We start from the raw sequence: 22,783 nt of genomic DNA, 5'->3' as shown, positions 1-22,783 counted from the left end.
ATGGGAATAAAAAATGTTGTGTGCATTATTACACTTAAAAAAATTATTTCATTATAATCGGTAACTGAATCGGTATCTGCCGATTATTGCTCTCATAATCGGTAATCGAATCGGTAATCGGTAAAGCCATATCGGTGCACCACTAATAATAAGCATTATATTCTTCACAAATATCATTGCAATCATTTAATTCCATCTTGATGTCTTAATTCAGTATTACATATTCTGATTGACATGATTCCAAACCCTTTTCAACAATTCAAATCATACTAGTCAAGCAAATTTTTCTATGGCCTGAGGTCATAGTTACCATCAAGCTTAAAATAAGGAGAAACACTTATAACTAAATATATACTAAATACAATGGTAATATTAAAACAGTTAACATGTGCATTGAGAAAAGAATATGAAATTGCATAGACAACTATGTGAATTAAAGTTAAAATAATAGTCTTTGCAGGCTGTTTGTATTACTGCTGCTATGAAATGGTCCCAAAGCTTTATAACTAGGTATCACAATGTCATTGAATTAACTTATTTCAGTCTTTAACGCATGTTTACATAGTTTTATACATATAAAATTATTTGTATATTATTTTTGTTTATTCTGAGAGGTCATTACCCGCTCAGATGCCGCTTCCATTAAAAAGATAACTGAGAAAACAGTTCTATTTTTCATGTCATTCTTAACCCGTATCTTATTGACAAAAATAATGTTAAAGTCAACATTAACATAACACAGAATATGTTCAGATCAAAATGGATCATACATAACACACTACACCACACTCAGTACTTATTCGGTGCAGGTTGTACCGTAGACTCTAGATGTGCTCCTTTAAATATATATAGCCGTCTGCGATACGGACGTCGTTGTTGTGGTTTATCAATTCACAAATTGCAGAAGTTTCATCGGGAGTGTATCAACTGAGACATGGTAGTACATTACCTGAAGGTACATTACGACCTTGTTATGCAGCGGCAGGTTACTCGAACTGCGTTTTATGCAGGTGCTAGACGTGATGTCCACTGCCTTGTCACCATTACCACTTGAAGGCGACGGGGTAAAGTTGGTCTTGGATTAACGATACAGCCAGGCATCGAACATGGTGAAACTCACTGCGACGCACCTTGGTCAAGCGTACGCTGCGTTGATGATAGTCCACGAACCATTACCAGAGGGTAGCAACGTCATGTAGCTGTTACTCATATCACGTAGCACTAGTTATGCACAGAATTCCGTCTGACAGAACCGTTCACTTAATTCGGTCTAGTCGTACTTTTTTTACTTTAGGAGTCCAGAAATAAAACTATCATTCTAAATAGTGTTCCAGCATATCATCGTGCTTATAATTAGCCAGCCTTTATCTCCTCCAACCGAATAAAACTTATGATCTTGATGCAATAATTTAAAGCATGTGTTATGGTTCTTAATTATTCATAAATTATTATTACTAACATTAAATTACTAAATAATAACATCTATAGTCTCTCATACTAATAATGTTTACATTTTATCAAAACAAACAATAAATATAATTCAAGGGTATCATAACCTGAAGGGTCTCTTGCACAAGGTAAGTCAAAGAGATAGGTATATTAACATAATTAAACATAATGTTGTAGCTATGCTGTGTTTGCTGTGTACTTCAACTTCCATTGCTAGCTTATCCATGAACCTTAGTGAATTACAAATTATCTCAGAACAATAGTGATACGTCAACGAATATCTTAGCCTTGAATACCCTTTCGGCTGTAAATACGAACTTGTACAACCATACAGTTTAGCATATCCACCTTGACTATAAACAGTATTTCAGCTGTTACAACAAAATATAGAATCTTGCCAAAATAATAGATAGCTATCAGTGTAAACATGGATTACGTTATGGGCCGTGTCATCAAATCATACTATTAAGCAGCAAAATATCAAACTAGCAGTCTGATAACTAGGCAATTACCCAGAAAAAAAAAACTGCTCTTAACAACGAAGATCTATGAGACTTAAATCTCCAATAAACATTTCTTGCTGAAATCTTCTGTTAAGCAGAGGTAATTGAATACGACCAAACATAACTTCATAACCCATGTCATGTCACACTTTGCATAGCTTGCAATAAATATCTCAAACTGTGGAGATTCATAGATAAATTTTCTATTCCAGCTGAGAGTAAATTTTTTTTTTATTCCTCTACTGCGACTGTAATTTATGTTCTTTTTTTGACGTCTTGTACTACTGGCGTCTTGTAGTTTCGTAGACTAGTTATATTATAACGTCCCACTACTTGTTCTGTTTCTGCATCCGCTAGCGTGTAACAGTTTTCCTTGGTGATTCTGACAATCTTGAAAGGTCCTTCGTACAACAGAAAAAGTTTCGTAGCTACATTTTCCCACTTCCTACTAATTTTAACGGTTTTCCGCTTCTTACGTATTTCTGCTTCCCTTCGTAGTCTAGCATTGACAAGCTGTTCTATATCTTCTCCCGTTGGTAAGGTCTGGTCTCCTTCGGGGTGGTCGCACTTTGGTAAATACGATGGTAGTATTGCTGTCGATGGTTCCATACAAAGTATTTCGTGAGGTGTCAATGTTACATAACCCCTCGTCTGGAACTGCGGTCTCGGCGCGGGGTAATATCACCTCGACCCGTTCTAGTTTAACCTTTCGTCAGGGTTGTGAATATGATTGTCCGACTTAGCCGCTTCAGCATGTACACCAGTTGAGGTATTTCCCCGTTCTCGTGGTGGCTGAAAAGTGTTTGCAGCTGGATTCAGCGGTTGCTGCCTCTTAAAAAAACCATCTTTCGTAGGTGGGAATGAGATGCAGTCTTGTTCGACGTCTTGACATTGTTGTCTCGGCTGGGACGGCTCATACCCAACAGGGGATCTGAGTATTGGCGGCCGATCTCGAGGTGATTCAGGTGACAAATTTTCTCGACCGTCCTGTTGCTCCCTGAAGTCTCCATTATCCATGGGAGGCCATTGTGCAGGTGGAGTAGGCAGGTGTTTATTCATCGGCATACCTTCCCGGTGAAGTTTGTCCTCTTGCCATTCGTGGTCATTGAAGCGATGATCCTTTCCTTTTCGCTTACCGTATGACTGCGATCCGCGGTAATAATATTTGTTGTGGTAGGTTTTACCACCATGCCATCTCTTTCGATGTGGTGACCATTGTGGTGTTTGGCATTCGTTTTGCCACGACAGAGTGTGCACCGCTTTGTGTTCTCCTTTCTGTTGGTTGTTTCGATTGTTCCAGTGACTGTTTACTGGTACATGCTGATTTCCTTGATAATGATTGATTTTCTCATTCTCATCGCGAGAAGACGAGTTTTTGGTCTGCTTATCTAACCGATCGAACACTAAGAGTTGTTCCCTAAATTTCGTGAAATCTCGGAATATTCTACCAGCCAACTGCATTTGGTAGCGTAATGGTAATTGTGTCAAAACAATTGCTATTAATTCCTCATCGGTCATGTTAAGGTCCAAGTATCTGGTACGCTCAAACATAGATGATAGATGAGTTTCTATGGATTTGCCCTTCCTAGGTTCATATCTTTCTGTGTGCAGTTGCGCCCTTAAGTTACCTTGAATGCGCATGTTCCAGAATTGTAACCTAAATTTTGTTTGAAAGTCGTCATAAGATGTCGTGTTAGGCTGTTGTACCTCCCACCAGTAAAATGCTACGTCACGAAGAGCATTGTTTAAGCACTTCAATCGCTCTGCATCAGACAGATCAAACATGTTCGAATATTCATCTAATTTGTTTATAAATCGTATAGGATTTTCGTGAGAATGACCTGAGTAAGTAGGCATGTTTTCGGCCCAATGCCTTGCCGGATGGTGCATTAATGCAACGGAATTTATTCGTGTAGCATTGATCTGTGAATTAGATTGTGTGTGCATGTACTCGGGGTTTCGCACAGGTGTGTCACTTGTACGTGCGGTCTCTTGCGCAGCCTCATCGGCCACTCCAGTGCTCCAACGAAGGCTGTGAGATTGTGCCTAGCTGTAAAGTCTTCGCTTTATGATCAATATCGTGTATCCTAGCTACTACATTATTTACTTGAGCTGACATATTACAGTATGAAACGCTCACTGTTTCAATCTGCTGTTCAACGTTTGCTGTTCTTTCTAATACCCCATCTACGATATGGTGCAGTGTCGTATTATGTTTTTGAACAGTGTTCCTCAATGTCTCGTAATGTTTGTTACACTGATCCTTAATATTTTTACATTCGGTACTGGTCGCCACCAGAGTAGTTGCTGTGTTCTGTTTATGTTGTTCAAGTCGGTTGTTAGCTTGTGCGATGTTTTCAGCTAGGCTATCTAATTGCTGTTCTTGTGCTCTGAACCGCGATTCTAACCTGTTCTCCAAGCTCCCGATTTCTTGTTTAACCTCATCAAATCGGAGATTCTGTTCATCAAATCTGAAATCAAATTTACTGTTTTGTTCATTGAATCTGGAATTCTGTTCATCAAACTTATGGTTTACCCGCTCAACGACATATCAAAATTGTTTAATTTAATAGACTCTTGATTGATTAATCGGTATTGACACTCATAATCTTGAAATTTTATATTTATTTGTGTGATGCTTCATTTTTTTTTACAAAGAATCTTTCAGTTAATTTTTGTTTTGCATTGTCAGCAGTTGAAATGATACTTGTTTGTTCATCTTTAAGAAAGCTAGTATAAAAAATGACAGGAAAGGTGAAACACATAATGGAATATAATTTAAATTTTTTCTTTTAATATCCACCTTTATAATATTTAAAAGATCTTTAAATATATTAATAATAGTGGATTAGGAATTTTCTTTAAAGCAGAATGTAATGTTTTTCTATTTTAATTGAATCATCAAAGTCCATTATTTTTAATTGTTTCTAATTTCACATTAATTAGAATATTTATGTTATGTTGTGAAAATAGAATGAAGTAAATTATTGTAGTAATTTTTTTAACTCATCTCCTTCCTCTCATTTTATTGTAAGTTACATTTAACCATGTTAGTTCTGTTCTGTGATGTTCTCTTCAGAGTTTTAAAATATTATTTTTAACATAGCATTTAGTTATGAATTGGCCTGTTTTCTTTTACACATTTTTATATGTTATATTTTCAATTGCTTAACTTGTATGTAATATCATAATTGTTTTTATTAATCTGGGAAATTAAATATTTTTTAGAATAAAATAAATAATATTGTATTCACCACAAAACATCTTCAGTCATTTTAAATAGGGGTGTAAGAGTAATCAAAATTTTGAGCTGTCAGTTTTTAGGTACGGTACTCAACTCGAGCCAAATTTTAAAGCTAGAAAAATTAGAGTATTTTATTGTTTGGTCCAGGGAAATAATAAAACTCTCATGAAACATTACCAATACAAACTTGGAGTATTCTAGGATTACACACCTAGTAATTGTGAATCTCATACAACACAATTCAATAGGATTTGTTATTAGTTGATGCAGAACTGGTTAAAAAGTATTCGGTACAATTTGAGTACTTCAGCATGGGACGCTTATATTCTCTCGCCATTTCATTTTTAACAGTGTAGATAATTAATTATATATTCTTACTGTATTATGATTTTAGTTTTTCTTTCATGTATTTGTGGTCATTTAACACATTGTTAATCATAATTTGGTTTACGTTAACCTATGCTGCAAGCCAGGGGTGGCTGATTGTAAGGTGTGTTTTAATTGGAATTCATGCAGTGATTATAGAGTCCCATATAATCTCCATTTATGACATTGAAGGTTACTGAAAATGCTATAACCTATGAATGTTCCAGACATGTCAGATCGTTTAAATTTACCGTAATTTGTTATGCTAAAATATTATGTACATATTAAATGTAATAAAGATAAGTAAATAAAAGAATGGTCTGTAGCATTGTGATATATAAGAATTAATTAATAAAGGCAAATCGACAGACGTTGAAAGAGAAGTTACAAAAGTACTAGGGTACTGCGAATATTCGAAATTTACGAATTCGAGTTCGAACTTTTTGATATTCGATTTGTAAATTCGAATAGAATTAATTTTACAATAATTTGACTTGACATCCCCCAACTCCCAATTTTAAAAGAAATGTAAATGGACGATTACATCTTCCACTTACAAAAGATTATACATCGAAACCTCTTATTTACGTTACCGTTATTTACGTTTTCACGTTATTTGAACCATTTTATTTCTGTCCCGTTTTAACCTCATTTGATGTAATGCAATGAATTCCCGTTGTTTACAACGCGCCTATTGCTTTACGCAGTTTACGCCGTTCGTTCTGATAAAACTGCTTACTAACTTAATCAATCCTATTACAAAGTAATCTGATGCGTAAATCGTGTTTTAAAAACGTTTTTAAAAGTTAAAAACTTCATCTTTAATGTCTCAGGAGTCGCTTTATACTGCTTATAAAAACGTAAACAGCGCCAGTTTGGTTCGTTGTGTTGATTCCTGTATTCCTGTCCTGTATAGAGCGTGCGCACGTAGTCGAAAATTGATATTGATAGCTCGCAGACTGCATGCGCGCGCACACTCTGTCAGTAACCGAGTTAACCCGCACGATCGTTACGCGTATAGTTACAAATCACATTCTTGTTACGGGTTTCTTTTTTTTTACGTTGAATAAAATGGTTTTAATCGCATCACTCATTAATTTAAATTATTTGGCTTGCTTTCGCAAAGTCTACTTTTTAAATAAACGTACTTTCCATGAATAGGTCTTGTTTTTATGGATTACTTTACTTTTTTTTGTTGCATAATAGTTCACTCTTACCTGAGTTTTGGAATAAACAAAGCCTCTTGTAAACAAACATTTCATTGGCTGCCGTCCGCCGCGCACATTATTCGTGCCCAAGAAATAGTCCCTTGGTTACGTACCATTTGTAAGTATTTTTACACTGCCTTTTTTATAACAATTGTTATATAGCATTATAGCGTTTCACCATTACTATCCAATACAGTTTAATGTGTCAGCAAGTATTTACTTACAATTATGTTAGCAGACGCCGTGTGTAAAGTGTACAGTTGATACCCGGCGCAACAGTTGTATTTCGGATTCGCGCGCGCACGGTTTGTTATGGCTGACGCCGGACCGAGTTTTGTAAAGCACAGAACGGGAAAGCCTTTGAAAAGTGCACAGAAAACTATTGTGTTGAATGTTTTAAAACATTTTCAGATAAATATCCAGATTGTCGTGTGAACGATATCGCGAGTTTAACTGTGGAATTTACGAGTGTTTCGAAGAGCAGTGTGCTTCGTCCAAGGAAAGAATTGCAGGACACTGGGAAATTAACAACTCCCGGGAAGAAAAGGAAACTTAAGTATCCTGTTATAAAAACTTGTGATGATTTTGTGAAGACGGCTATTAGGCGTAAAGTGCATAGTTTTTTCTTCGCAAATGAACCACCTACGCTGAACAAAGTGCTACAGTGCTTCCTGTTATATTACTTCTTCGTTATTTTATTAGCACCGACTGTACTGAAGTGTGTGTGTTGCAACTAGTGCTTGGCGCGCAAGATTCAGCCTATCACTTGCTGACGCGGCGCAGTGATATGACGGTGTTTGTTTATTTCAAAACTCAGCTAAGAGTGAACCCACGGTCTCACCCCTAATTATAAACTTGATTTTAGAATAAAATGTGCAATGCTTACGCAATAAAAATGGTAAATTTTTTTTGACGTGACGTCTAATAAATCGATGAACGCCGGCTGCACGCACGAAAAAGTGTCCCATAACGCACATTGTCCCATTACGCTGGGTCCCGTTACGCTCATTGTACGCTTGCGCCGCATCTATCTCTCTTCCGCTCGATTGGAACAACCATCGATTTGACTTGTTCGAGGCACATTAAACTTGAAACACTCCCATTCGTTTCCTACTTTTCCTATCATCGTCCTATCCTTAACAGAATAACACAGATTGGAAGAAGTTAAATAGCAAACATGTATAAAAGTTATAGTTAAAATAATCTGTTCGTTAAAGTAATAAACATATTTGAGATAATGAGTGCAAATAAAAGTAAATTCATCAATTAAATTGTAGATTTAATTTCACTTCTTCTTTGTATCCATACAAACTAGTGATAATTCAATAAAAATGATTCAATTTTATTCATTAAAGTATGCAATCATTTCATCAATGTTTTGTTATGACGTTACGTTAAACTATCGTCCATAAACCGACTTTACAGAAAACCAATTTTTTTTCTTTTGTACCACTTCCGTATGCTGTGATATTTTTATTAATATTTTTATCCTTGAAAGTCAAACATGCTAAATAAGGTGGCAAGTGAGAGAGTTTTCTCTACAGTAGGCAACATTGTTACCAGCCGCAGAGAATTGTTGTTGCCGCACCATGTCGATGAACTCACCTTCTCCATGACAATTTGAAATGATTTGTGAAGTGATTTATAGACATATAATTTTTAATTTTTTTTTTAATTTTTGAGAATCTGGTTGTGCTGCTTTAAAATAGTCTTACTTTAATTTTAGTTACTTGATTTAAACTGTAAATTATGTGACAAGTTTTTGAAAGGTGGTATGTTAAAAAAAATTTTTATGATCTATGTAGTTTTAATAAATATTCCCAAATTCGATTAAAAAAAAATTCGAAACTCGTGAATTTTTTTGAAATTCGATTTGAATTCGATTCGAACTGAAAAATCACAATTCGCAGATGTCTAAAAAGTACTTAGTGAATCTGAGTATTTATAATGATTAGGATTTAAGTTCAAAAAATTAAAAAATACAAACAACTTTATAAGTTATACTATGTATTTTTGCTGGTCTTTTATTTATAGTATTTTTTATAACCATTTTAATATTACATTAAATTATTGATTTTAAATAGTTATTAGTCCTGAATTTTCAGTGCTTCAACTTCACAAGAAGTAGTCCGTGGAAGGCTAAAAGTGGACAGGCCAGGACGCTGCCGATTTGCTAAAAGGATTTAGGTTCGGGGCACGGGGAAAGATTTTTGCACAGGTTACAGGAAATGCTGGGGGAAAAAAAAGAAAACTACTGCTAGGTAACAGGATGCACTAGATGCCGAGCCGAAACGCAAGGAAAAACTATAGAAATATCTTAAAATAAAAATTTCTCCTAAATAATTCTAAAATAATAACCTGTATATTAAAAAAATCTTGTTAATGAGGACAGCAGTAATGCACAGATATTGAAATGTGATCTAAAAACTGGAATTTCTCGGAAACTAGTAGGAATTTATTAACACTGTTATCAGGGTAAATACAGGAAAGTCTCTAGTATTGGAAAATGGTTTTTCATAATTTTATTTTTATTTTCCGGAAAAATAGTGATGTAAGATATTTACAAAAATATCCTTTCTGTGGTTAAGAGGCCGTGTCAGTAAATGTTTATTTCCAATATTCTGCTCTAGAAGTTCTCTCTTTTAACAGTGAGATTTAGTGGCTTTTTCAACCGAAGGAACTGTAGCCGCAGCGCGTGATAAAGCTACTATACCCTTATCACAGGATTAGTGGGAAGGTTGACAGCTCGAGTTTACTCGACGAAAAATGTATCTGGTTCCTCGACAATCTGAGAGGATGACAATCTGACCGGCGGCTCACTAGGAAATTGCAGATGCAGGGATTCAGAATCAAGAAACCTCACTTTAACAAATGTAGTATGAGTCGTATCTAAAACTAAAACTAAAAATTTTAATACTTTAAACGTATCGGAATACAATTAATCTTCAAACATGTGGTAATTATTCTTTATCTGGATGTAATAGTCCGTGAAAAATAATGTTAGTTGACATTAAAAAGTATACGAAATTCATCATGTAACGTTTTAAAAGGATAATAACATAAATGCATATGCTTAGATATTGCATATGCATCACACACAATCTAAATACAATCTCACTTAAGTCAGACTACCTAATTTTTTACAATGCACCATCATACAGTTTAACAGAGGTAGGTGAACCTCTTATCGACGTTGTTTCAAAGAATTTAAATTTACAAATATTACTATTTATCTTATTACGATATGTAGCCTACCTTTATGAATACGAACATACAAAAAAAATATTGAATTTATCACATTACACAAGACTAAAACACTAACAAAACTTAATTTTATACATTGCTGTAGCATATTAGAAGACGAAATAACTCACAAGACTAACATTAAGAGGGCTGCATTACAAATTTACTTTACAGAGAAGAAAATATCCTTTCAGGATATTTCATTACCTCATTGATTACATAATACTGCCGTTGATGTGATCGTAGATATAAAGTATTTAAAAAATATATTCCATTATGTTTATGTAAATATTTTGAAAACGTTATTGCTTAAAGATGCTCATTATTTAAATAATAACGAATCTTTTACTTTTATGTACTGAACAAACAAAATACTTATAAGTTAATAAGAATAAGCTTAGTTGAGTAACATCTTCAATTTGTATTGAATTCAATGTACATATCGAAAATCATGTACAATGAATGCAACAGATTGAATTCAATAAATATTTGATCTTGTGAAACGGCCATAATATTGATGTAGATTAGGGACCGGAAAAATTCGCGGTTTCGACGGCCTTCAGGATAGACTGCACATTCCCCTGTACACTCGGGCAAATAACGGCAGTTCATTTGCTGCTGACTTGTTAGTCGTCTCAGCTTGTTTGTCTGTGATTCGATCCTTCTTTGGTTGGTGTTTTATAATTGGTTGAGATTCGTCCAGATGAACAGTAAGCCAATAGCAAAATCATCTAAAAGGTATATGTATTTGACTTCTAGCCTATCGCCGAATGAATCCGCGAATTTTTCCGGTCTCTATTAATTATAGATGCTCACATGCATCGTGAGAGTCCGTATAAAGCCTATTACAATTCTATAAGTATACATTAAAATGCTTTTAAAATATACATGTGTAATATAATTAAAACTTGTTTAAGTAAGATCATCACAAAAAAAATGAAAATCCTTCAACAGTAAGTGATGTTTTATAAGATTTTAACAAAACACATCTTACAATAAGAGAATACTAATCATACCACATAATTCAACACAAAATATACATTCCAGTAGGCGCTACGTAAAAACAACTTCTATTTTTATGCTGATTACTCTGCATTGTTTTATATATATATCATTATTTCTAACTTTTAATATTCTCTACACATTAACTGAAATTACTTATTTACAGAGTCTTAGCTAATGTTGGTCTGTACCACATACAGTTCGTACGATATCTCTACGCAAAACACATACAGTTCATTATTAGTAATATCAATTATATTTCATGAACATAATGAAATTAGTATAGGCCCTAGGTTGTTCACTGTTAATTGAGTACTTCTGAAGTATTTTCATTGTGAGTTAACATACATACCAAATGCCATTCTTCCAGTAAAGTTACAAAGAAGACAACAAGATAATATAAATATGTATGTAGTACCATATTTTAAACTCCTATTAAATGAATAATAACTCAATCTCTATTCTGGACTATTAAGTAATAATTTTTATTACTGTTATTTATAACTTAAATAAAATGACAACTAACAAATTAGTAAAAAATAGAATTACGTGCGATATAGTGTGACATTTGTACTTGGACGGCAAACGAATATAATAAAATGTCTATGACAATGTTAACTTTACTCATTATTATGGAAAGAAACAAAATGGGCAGATAAGCATATTCTACGCTGACATTTAAAAATGCTCAATTCAAAATGAACATTCCCTAGCAAGAAAATTTATTTTATATCACCACAAAAAATCAAACTGCGGCGTCATTTTCCCGATGACAAACAAAAAAGTTGTATGGTCGCGAATAATACATTCGTATAGCGTCACATCAGCGGAATATTCCCTTGGCATAAATGTGTGAAGTCTGTGACACAAAAACAAATGAACGAACAGCATTTTTTTTTGATAAGATGTGCAATCGGAGACCCCTGGGGTGGTTGAAGAGTGTCAGGTCCGTCGCCAGACCAGATAGTAAAAGCTCAGGGGCTGAGGATAGAAAAGGCATATCTCCAAATTATTAAGTATAAATGTTGTCATGTAATTGTTAAAGACTTGATTACACCCAGGTTTATAAACCCATCATGATCATGAAGACACTGATCGGAAGGTAATGTGCAATACATTTCAATGGCGTTTTCAGTTTTTGCTAAATAATTATAAATATAAGCAAAATTTCAATGTATCTGGACAAATCAAAATATTGATAATATTATTTTCATCACAGAAATAATATATGATATGATAACTAAATTTGAAAAAAGGGGTTATTTTAAATGTATTGTATACTTTCAGTAGGAAAAATTTCCGGCCCCTACCTCTTATAGACTTTGAGAAAAACTGCCTTTTAAAATAACATTGATATAGATAGGAGCGCAAATTTGTGACACGGCCTCTTAAGTCCCAGTCAAATGTGCAGATTTGCTGGACTTCACTTCTTTGATATAACTTTTCTGGTTCCAAATGAGTGGCAGAAAGTGGGATGTTGTAGTGCTGTCATTTCAACACGCCGTGAACTAAAATAACTTAATGTAATAAAAAAAAAAGATTTAAACAAAAAAACCAGGTTGGTTTTTTTTTTTCAATTTTTTCCTCAACCTGGCTAAAAACACAATGCTTCTAAGCAAGTGCATACTCATATTTTTGTAGAATTCGCTGCAGTAAAAACGGTTTCTTAAACCGGCGCTTTGAATATCCTTTTCTACATAAATAGTATTTATACCGTATGTTATTGAAAATTCACATAAAAGCAATTTAGTTGCTACAGAAGCATCATAACTACCACAATGCACTATAGTTACAGTAAATAACTCGATATCCATGTATGGGGAAATTAAATGCTACGATACTACTACTTCACCCACCGAGCATGAGCAGAATATTATTGTACATACACCTTGAATATTCTTGTACTGAGTGTATTAATTGCATTAAAAGATAAGTTTCTAGGTTAAAAAATGTTTTCGTTTTAATGTTCCAAATTTAACATTCTAAATTTAAAGGCTTTTAACTGCAATGCAACTAGTCAACATATTTTAGGGTCCTTGTGCTTCATAATAAAATTAGAATGAGTTGATTCTGTTTTTTTTATTAATTAATTCAAATGGGAAATTGTAAAATTATTTTTGAAATCTAAATACTGTATGTAGGGTCTGTAGGCTATTGTGCAGTTAGCAGCACTATGATTCAAAAACCATCATGAGATCATATGCACAGCATGTATGTTAGTTGAACTTGAAAGGAAAATGTAAAAGAAAAGGTGTTGCTACTCTACTGTAATACACTGATGTGGTGCGTGCGCTGCAGCCGGACGCCGGGCAGCCGCCAGCCGTCGCCGGCGGAGGAGGACCCGGCCAAGGGGGGCGGCAAGGGGCCGGAGGGGGGCGTGGACCCCCACCACGTGCACCAGCACCTGGTGGCGCTGCAGCCCCAGCACCCGCCCCTCAGCCTGGACTCGGTGGGCTTCGAGCACGTCATGGCCCTGGAGGCCCAGGGCCAGTTCGACCACTACGCCCCGCAGCAGCAGCAGCAGCAGCAGCAGCAGCAGCAGCAGCAGCAGCAGCAGCAGCAGGACTCCCCGGGGGTGCTGCCCCACTCCTTCGATGTGCAGGTGGGTTCACCGCAGTTGAAGGCCTGGGGGATCCCGCACTGGCTTGCTTGCGTATTCGCTAAGTTGTGAATTTTTCAACAAATCGTGCAAAATATAGTAAAATTTAATGCCCTTCCAATTACTTGGTGCAACATTGCCGCTCTGTCGTTTTGCATTTCGCGTGCGAATGCACACAACTACACACAACTTTTCGATTTATTTTAGAAAAGTTGAAGAATCAAGAGACAATTTTAAGTGCTAAACTATGCGAAATGCAAAATGGTTGAGTTAAGAATGGTGCACTGAAGTAACAGGAATGTTGGTGACTTATGTGGTGTCATATTTGTCATTTAAGTGCGATGGGAGGCATATAAAGATAAATTGTGTGACATATTCATAGTTTAGTGTTATTCAACGGATTTATATTATGTAAAGTATATTTTTCTACACAATTTTGGAACACATTAAAAAAGTTAGCCTTGCTATTTATGGAAAATAATGCTTCAGAATACGTGATTTCGAATAACACTGGCATTTTTAGGAATGCATTAGTCATGCTAAGTGAGGGGTAGGTGTACTGTGTCATCATAATGCTCAGTTGGAAGCAGGCCAAGAGCCGGGTGCAGACTTTTAGTTACTCTCGTACAGTAATAACAAATCTCTGCCGTGGTTGATACTGTACACTGATTTATATACTTACAAAATTTAAAGGACTAAATATTAAATTACAGTAGAACCCGTTTATAGTGAACCCGCCTATAATGAATTCCCGTTTATTGTGAATTTCCGTCTCGGTCCCGGCAAAATGATGTGAGGTTATGTATTAATTTATTGGATATAGCGCACAACTTTTGTCAATGTTGATACGTTTTCCCGTGTACCACGAACAAATTTTGCCGACATAATGCACATTTATCTCAAATATTTTCATATAATTACAAGTATTTTCACAAAACGTCTATTCTGGATCACATTAACGTTTTTCTCCGCAATATGCTACTCGATTGTCCACTGTTCATATTATAAACAAGTCGTAATCGAGTGGCCTCGGTAGGCTACGTGTAGCCAGAAATGGTGCTCAGTTTGGTGAAAATAAAAAATAGTTTTCCCTGCATAGTTAAAGAATGGGCGAACGCGTGTACATTTAATAAGTTATCAAAATTAAACATAAATTACCGCCACACAAATACGTATGTACATTATAGCAACAAATTCAATATTTTTCGTCTCATTTTTATCGGTCACGTTTCGGACATTTTAATCGAGTAAGGTTCGTAAGACTACCACTAGATAGAACTCTGTGGACTAAATTTTTCCATAGAAAGTAAGAAATTTTCGTTCCAGCTTTAGCAACTGCGATACTAAATGATACGTAGTGATCTTTGATGCGCCAGACTCGTTATTTTTCGTTTATTTACTTTTGACGGTAAAAAGAATTTCGTGTTATTAAGCTGCAAATGTGCTTCAATAAGAAATACGTACATAAAAAAGGGTGAAAAACGCGTTAAAAAACGTAAGGCATTATCTGTGCGAGATAAACTGGACATTATTAAAAAGGTAGACTCCAACCCCACTGTCCCGCACGTGTTAAGGCCCTGGCAGAATGAACAGTGCTGATGGCAATGCTGATCAGTGTTGCCAGGTCTTTTTTAACGAATTATCGTTTTCAGTGCTCAAAATTATCGTTTTTCGAAAGAAATTATGGTACATTATTATTTTTGCAATATAAATTGTTTTTTAAGACTCAACTCTTCACAAAATTGTTAATATATAAAGTTATATTGCAAAACAAATTGTAAAATTTTCTAACTATACAAATTAAGTCATATCAAACAAAACTGAGTAACAACTGAGTTTACTCACCATTATGAATGATTTCATTTGCATTCTCCAATAAATATGTTTACGATTTTCACTCGTGCATTTGCTCATTTGCACATAAATGTTCACTATCACATTGCAACAAATCTAATCACTTTTTTTAACGTCTTTTTTTTTTTTCAATTTTAGCACATAAAAAAATTGCTAGTTTATTTTGTTGTTTCAACAAACACTGGGCAACCTTAGGGTCCACGATTCATAAATCTTCATAAATTAATTCGTCATCTTCTACTTCCACTGACACTGTTAGTGTTGAAGAGAAATTTTGGGGATAGAGGACATTGACCATTGCCGGTGTTGGCTGGAACTGGTCGCAACCTCCGTTAAGGAACAAATGCTGTGCTGAGAGCAATAATCCATTCAGAGTGTCTGTCATGCGTCTGTTGCGACTTTTAGTTTTTATAAGGTTCACCTTAGAAAAAACTCTTTCACATACAGCACTCGAATGTGGAAGGGCCAATACATTGAATGTAAATTCTGATAGCTCTCGGTATTCGTTTTTCCCGCCTAAGTCTGTAAATGCACCAATTTGGGTCCAGAACTTATCAGCTTCCATAGATATGAGTTCTGGTGAAAAATTGGAGAGTACCATCCCTCGCTATTGGTCATCTATAATTTGCAGTTGACAGTGTCTTGCGGTGACGACACTCGTGGAACACATCCTGCACCAACAATTTTTGAGGCCCTCTTACATTTTTTCCTAACACCCGATGAACCACAAGCACTTATTTTAACTGTTTCTGAATCCTCCATTGTAAAGGAGCAATGCAGAAAAAAAAGTAAGTAAAATAAATTATAGTCACTCACCAAAAATACCCATAAAGTATATTCACCCCTCAACGAATTGTGTAGTAAAGCCGACAAAAATTGCACTTGGTGTTTAATATAAACCGTGGCATTAAAACAGAACAATCCCGTTGCGCAAGCCCGACTTTACTGTGCGCAAGCCCGACTCTACTGTGCACTCAGCTCACATCAACGCGGTAATAACTCCCGATGCCGAACCAAAGCTTACTGTAGTGTGATCAATGAACTCCTATCTAAGAGTGGCTTTTGTAACGGAACACGAACAGTAAACAAATGTATTTATTTCACCTTTATCTGCAGAGGACAGCAATATCGTCCTTACTTGTAAAAAAAATAACTTTGTACCTCAAAATACACTGATTTCGTTTTTCTGGGAAATATTTTGCTCTGGCGGTTTCGAGGAATTTTCTTTAATCTTCAAATACTCTTTCTTACTCCAAGGTCTCCTCGTAATACTATATCCTTGCGACGATCACTGAGTAACTTATACATAGTTATCGCTATCAGTCACTCGGCAAATGATTACGGTGCGTAATTGAGCCAGGGAAAAAAATTAAAAAGGAGGGGAAAAAAAAAGGATTTTCATGCTGTGAAAAATTATGGTACAATTAGCCATTATCGGCAGGTATGTATCGTATATGGTACAAAGCATGCAAATAAGGTACAAAACGATAATTATGGTACGGTCTGGCAACACTGATGCTGATGGCTGGTGAACTCTGATTGGCCATTTGTTTCACTACTACGTCACCACCAGCATTCGAATGTGGCTGATGGCTAATGGCTGGCCAAGTTCGGCCAACTTCATCTTTTCATGGCTGGTCAGCACACCAGCCATCACGTGACAACCACCAGCAACCAATTGTAATGTATTTTGAAAACTGTGTGTTCGCGCATGCGCAGTAAACTGTGTTTATGTTTTGGTTTGGGCGCAACAAATATCATATGATTTTCAGCAGACGTGGACGTTTGTTTACATTAAAATATGCTGTCAACTGGGAACCTACAGAATAAGATAAATCGTAATGCAACTTAAATGTGTTAACATTATTCCTTGTTTAAAACTGAGGAATAAATAAACCCTTTCCTGTTCTTAATGTTTATATGAACAAAAGACGACAATCACTTCATTATTCGTCGTTTTGCCGCGAAAACGACTTTTATGGTCAGTTGTTGCTGAGTTCTGTACTGGATATTCACAAGTTTGTTCTTAATAATTTGTATGGAGCTGGACGACATTACTGATTTGTTAATAGACTGTGTTTGGCAGCGAGAATTGCTGTTCATCACAGCAGATAACACGAGCGTCAAAGTTTGCAAACAAACAACTGACATACGAAATTACAACATGACTGCCGATTCTACCGCTGATGCGGCGATCTGTCCATCAGCCATCGGCCGTGATGTGCCTAGTGAATTTGGGATCTGCCATCAGCATCGCATTTGCCCTATTCATTGGCTGATTCTGCCACCAATCAGCAGCTAGCAGCCATCAGCACTGTTCATTCTGCCAGGGCCTTTAATATCAAAGGAACTGGGAATTGCAACATCCACATTAAATACAAAATTAAACAAGCTGAACAATCTTCTTTCTCAAGCTGCGAATACGTCACAGAGTATTAAACGCCTGAAAAAAGGAAAATACGCCAATGTCGAAGAACCATTAATAGAAAGTTTGTGCATGTGTAGTGTATTAAAAATAATATCTGCATTTGCTCATAAAACAGTTGCTTTGAGTATTTTCATTTGTTCTTTTCTTGGCTTAGGCCTATGTGTAGTTAAGATTATGCTTTTGAGTATGTATTGCCAATATAAAAGTTTTCCCAGATATAAAGTTTCCCCTCTATAGTGAACATATAAACTACTCCCTTCAGATTCATTATAACAGGGTTCTACTGTAGTTTCGCTAATAAAGACTGTTATACACTTAACTTATTTTGTAAAATAAAAAATATAAGGGCAATTTTTATTGGATTGCTATTTATTGTAGTGTTTTATAATTGTAGACTGGACCCAAAAACAAGGGCAGTAGCTCGGAAGTATGGATAAGGAGATATTTCAAATAAGTGGGACTTTGAGGCATTGGCAAGACTCCCATCTAGCTTGCCACCTAATTTATAGTAGAGCCATATTCTAACCACAAACAATTTAGAACCCTAAAATTATGATTAAATGACAATTTAATATCTTTTTGAATTATTGATGTAAATTATTTTCAAGGCTAGTTCATTGGTGTGGATAAGCAGAATAGAAAGAGGAACATTTTGTAATGGTTTTTTTCCCAAGCCTTTTTCTTTTTAACAAAATTATTATTAGGTCATGAAGCATGTGATAGCAAAAGTATAGCAAAATAAACTAAACAGTTGTCAGATGAACATAATAGCAGGGCATTTTCAATATTATACAAAGGTTGTAGACCCTTACCTTTATGTTGACATCTTTCCTCGACTATAATCTGGCTCCATATTCTCCCTGTGATTTTTAACACTGTTGATTACTAATATATCGAACTAATAAGTGAATATTTGCAGTTGGTTTGCATGAGAATAGGAATATCATGGATCTACCATTGAAATGAAAAAAGTATGGCATATTTGCAGACTATTGCACAAATGTACACTTACTGCTTTGGTAAAGTTTCAACAATTCTATAACCAGCATTGATGGTAATGATGAGCAAGCTTATAAACATTTCAGCCAGCCTTTATTTTGGGGTACAGATGTAGGTAGTACCAACACAATGATAAATGTGTGTCTCGTTTTATCCACTGAAATGCAAATTTATGCTATAAATAAATGTTTGTCTTAACACATGGGCGATCCATTACTTGAATTGTTCTGGCCAGGCACCTTTTATATGGTAATATTTTTCAGACTATTTCCTTCCACTGATATTTCTGTGCTCTCTATGGTTTTTTTTTTTTTACTTATTACAACTGAAATTGGCCTGGCTAAAAGACTACCTGATTTGCAGAATTCATAAAAACTTAAAAAATAATAAATACAGTAGAACCCTGTTATAATGTTTTTCAAGGGAGAACAAGAAAAAAACATTATAAGCAGGAAAACATTATAAGCAGAAAATCTCAATTTAGCACTTAACAATGTTTTAGCTTTGTACCAATGGACTCACCAAGCTATGTAAACAACTTTAATGTTAAAACCAAAGATAGTATACTTGATACATGAATTTTCTGAAACAAGCCAACAATTTTTCAACTTCGTCTTGTTCCCTGGTTAAATTTTGTTTGTCTTTAAAGATACACTGCCACTTTTTTTGTAAAATTCTCACGATTCATGATGACAACATTAAGAGTGATAACGTCTACTCCTTCGCCACCTGAAAATGTTTAATTTTGGGATTCCTACGTATGAATGAAAAAAAAATTTATTTGTAAGCAATAGAAAACACTTTTAGTTATGCCCTCGCTCAATGGTTGGCAACTCAAAAATATCGTAGGACTATGTACGTGCATCTGAATACCCACTGGAATGTCAAGGAAGAGAAGAGTTGACTAAGGGTACCAACTGACACGTAACTATGAACATTGTGTACCTTCAGTATATTGCATAAAATTGTATTTTAACAAACTTCATGTGTTGTATGGAAGTGATTGTAAACATAAATATACAAAAAGGAAACTTTTTATCGTAAGTGTTGGAATAATTTGGTTTTAAAACATTTTTTCCTCATTTATTGAATGTTAGAAAGCAAACATTATGAGCTGGAAATTACACTATTTATGAACATTATATGCAGGAAATAAATACATTGTCCTTATGGGGGAAATATTGGAACTTTAAAAAAATGACATTATAAGCAGGAAAACGAGGGGTGTTACAACATGAAGAAATACGATCAGCAAATTTGACAATTTCTGGACCTATGATGCAAAAGAAGGCATATTACAGCAAAACCCCTTATTTGCACTTTTCATGGGGACAAAGTAAAAAAGTGTAAAAAGCGGGAAAGTGTAAATAAAGGGAAAAGTATAAAAAGGAGTACAGTTTACCTTATTTAGAATTTTTTTCCTTTTGTTAAATAGCACATACTACAATGCAGGTACAAACACACTAACAACAAATTTTACTTTAGTATTTAATCCATTATAATTTACCACATTTGACAAAAATAAAAAAAAAGAATGAAAGCCAAAATGTTTTTCTGATTACTTCCTAAAAATAAATTTGAAATTTTCTTCTGCTTGCTTTTTTGGCTGTTCAAGATTATTTGCCTCTCCAAATTATAAATACAGTTGCAACCGGCAGGGTTTATAACAAATACGGGCTACATACACATTGCTCACAGTAAAAAATTTTTTAAGAAAAGGCCGCAAATTGTTGAATATTTACCGTCAATAGCGCGCCAAACGCGGAGAAAGGTCATTGTACTCGGTCAGCTGCTGTAACGACGCGGCGGCGCATGCGCACTCTATGCTCCGCCCAGACTCATGACGCCATCAGCCGCCAACCAATAGATGCGAGCTTAGCGGAAAAAAATATAAGCTCCACCTCCCGTGTACCAATTTTATCCAGTTCTAATACCAGTTTATTGGTATACGCACCAGTTTTCTCGCTGCCGTGACATGTTCAAGTTTACGTTTATCATGATGTCTTGGAACCAATAATTAATTATTTACGATCCCCAGAAATAAATGGTTAGTTTAAAAAATATGGCGTCAACTGTACAACACTTCCCAAATTATAAAAGACGTATAAAACAGTTACCAAGACACCGCTCATTTTATCTTGTGAAGTTTATGTCTCGTACCAGTATTTCGGCTAAGTTGTGACATAAATACAGTATCAGAACTTACAAGCAGCCATGTTTGTACATTCATGAGTTTACGTTTTTCCCTCGTGCATTTTAGATTGTCTCCTGCTATAATTACTCGTACTTTTACACGCCTAGGCTTAAATTATTACATGTTTAGAAATAAAAGCAACTTTTCATGTTATAAAATATGTATATTTTGCTATTTAAAATGTTCATTGCCTACTAGCTCCACGGTATTTTCTGGTTGTTTATGGTTGTTACGTGACGTAAATAGCGGGATTGATTCGATTTTTGAGACGTAATTCGCGGGAAAGTATTGTATTGGACTATATGGGAACCAAACGGGACCTGAAGAATATAGTGCAAATAACGGGAAAACGTAAATAACGGTAACGTAAATAAGGGGTTTCGCTGTACTTAGATATGAGGTCCGGGATTTCACAATTTAAGTTTAGCAGTGGTTGGCTACAACGATTTAATTAATACAGTATGTATAAGATATTCTATATGGTTATAATTATAACAATATTAGAAGGTAATCAATTCATTTATGTCGTAATGTTTTCACCAATATTTTGGTTAATACAAACATTACAGAATGCTAAATTAATGGTCCTTCAGGTTTGCAATAATGAGATTTGACTGTATATAGTTTCAAAGGTTATCGTAAACTAGTTTTTATACTTGTATTTTATCATTATTAACATTCCTGTCAATAAATTTTTTATTAAGCTGTTTAATATATATACATATACGTACATATATATACATATATATACATATATATATATATATATATATATATATATATATATATATATATATAATTGGTTCTCATTTTTCTAAGTTATTAAGTGCATAAATGCATTTATCTATATATATATAAAAATGAAACCCGTTTTCCTTGGTCACGGCATCACGCGTGAACGGCTGGACCGATTTCACTAATTTTTTTTTTTTTTTGTGTTTGCTATGGTCAGGAGAAGGTTCTTATGAAAGAAAAAATTTAGAAAATTGTGCGGAAAATTAGAAAATTTAAGAATAATGAATTCCTATTTCCCTTGGTCACACCATCACGCGTAAATAACTGAACCGATTTCACTAATTTTTTTTTTGTTGTGTTTGTTATTGTCACGAGAAGGTTCTTATGAAAGAAAAAATTTCACGGAAAATTAGAAAATTTAAGAATACTGAACCACCATATATAAAATTATTTCATAACTAACCCAACACTTTGTACAATATAAAATTTTTAAAGTAACCTTATGACGTTTGACATAGAATTGACAGAATGTTTGCTGCAAATATCTTCAAAGAGGATGTAAAGAAACTGTATCATTTAGGAAATATTTATCAACATTAACGTTTTACTACATATTGTACCGGTACATTCGGTACAGAGCTGCTGGCGCAGGCTATTCTGGCTGTGTACATTCTGCCAAGGCCATTGTCATGCCATAATTCGTTATTACTGTGTTGCAGTTTAAAAATAGAAAAACAAATCAATACATTATGTAAACATTTTCTATGTTTGTTTTTGTGTGATATACTTGCTTATAAAGAAGAATACAACCGTTTTCTTTAATTTACAGTTGAATTTTCATTTTTGAACTTTTTTAATGTAACTTTATGTCGTTTGACATATAATTGTTTTAAAGACTAAGAAGATTTTTGTTTGCTAATAAGTGTTTGTTAATCTGGTAAGTTCACAGCTTCATATTG

General features: G+C 34.8%; 1 protein-coding gene across 4 annotated transcripts in view; it reads left to right on the top strand.

Moving 5' to 3' along the window:
• Positions 1-22,783, top strand: part of LOC134537950 (maternal protein pumilio) — a 448,094-nt gene that overhangs the window by 169,497 nt on the left and 255,814 nt on the right. For all 4 annotated transcript variants that reach the window (XM_063378958.1, XM_063378960.1, XM_063378959.1 and 1 more), the window contains one exon: positions 13,314-13,617. In XM_063378958.1, coding sequence (XP_063235028.1) covers positions 13,314-13,617 — 304 coding nt within the window. The remainder of the gene's footprint in view (positions 1-13,313; positions 13,618-22,783) is intronic.

The sequence above is a fragment of the Bacillus rossius genome, chromosome 12, assembly GCF_032445375.1.
Source record: "Bacillus rossius redtenbacheri isolate Brsri chromosome 12, Brsri_v3, whole genome shotgun sequence".
NCBI lineage: Eukaryota > Metazoa > Arthropoda > Insecta > Phasmatodea > Bacillidae > Bacillus > Bacillus rossius.
Note: the sequence above shows the minus strand (reverse complement) of the source record. Positions and strands in the feature narration are given on the sequence as shown.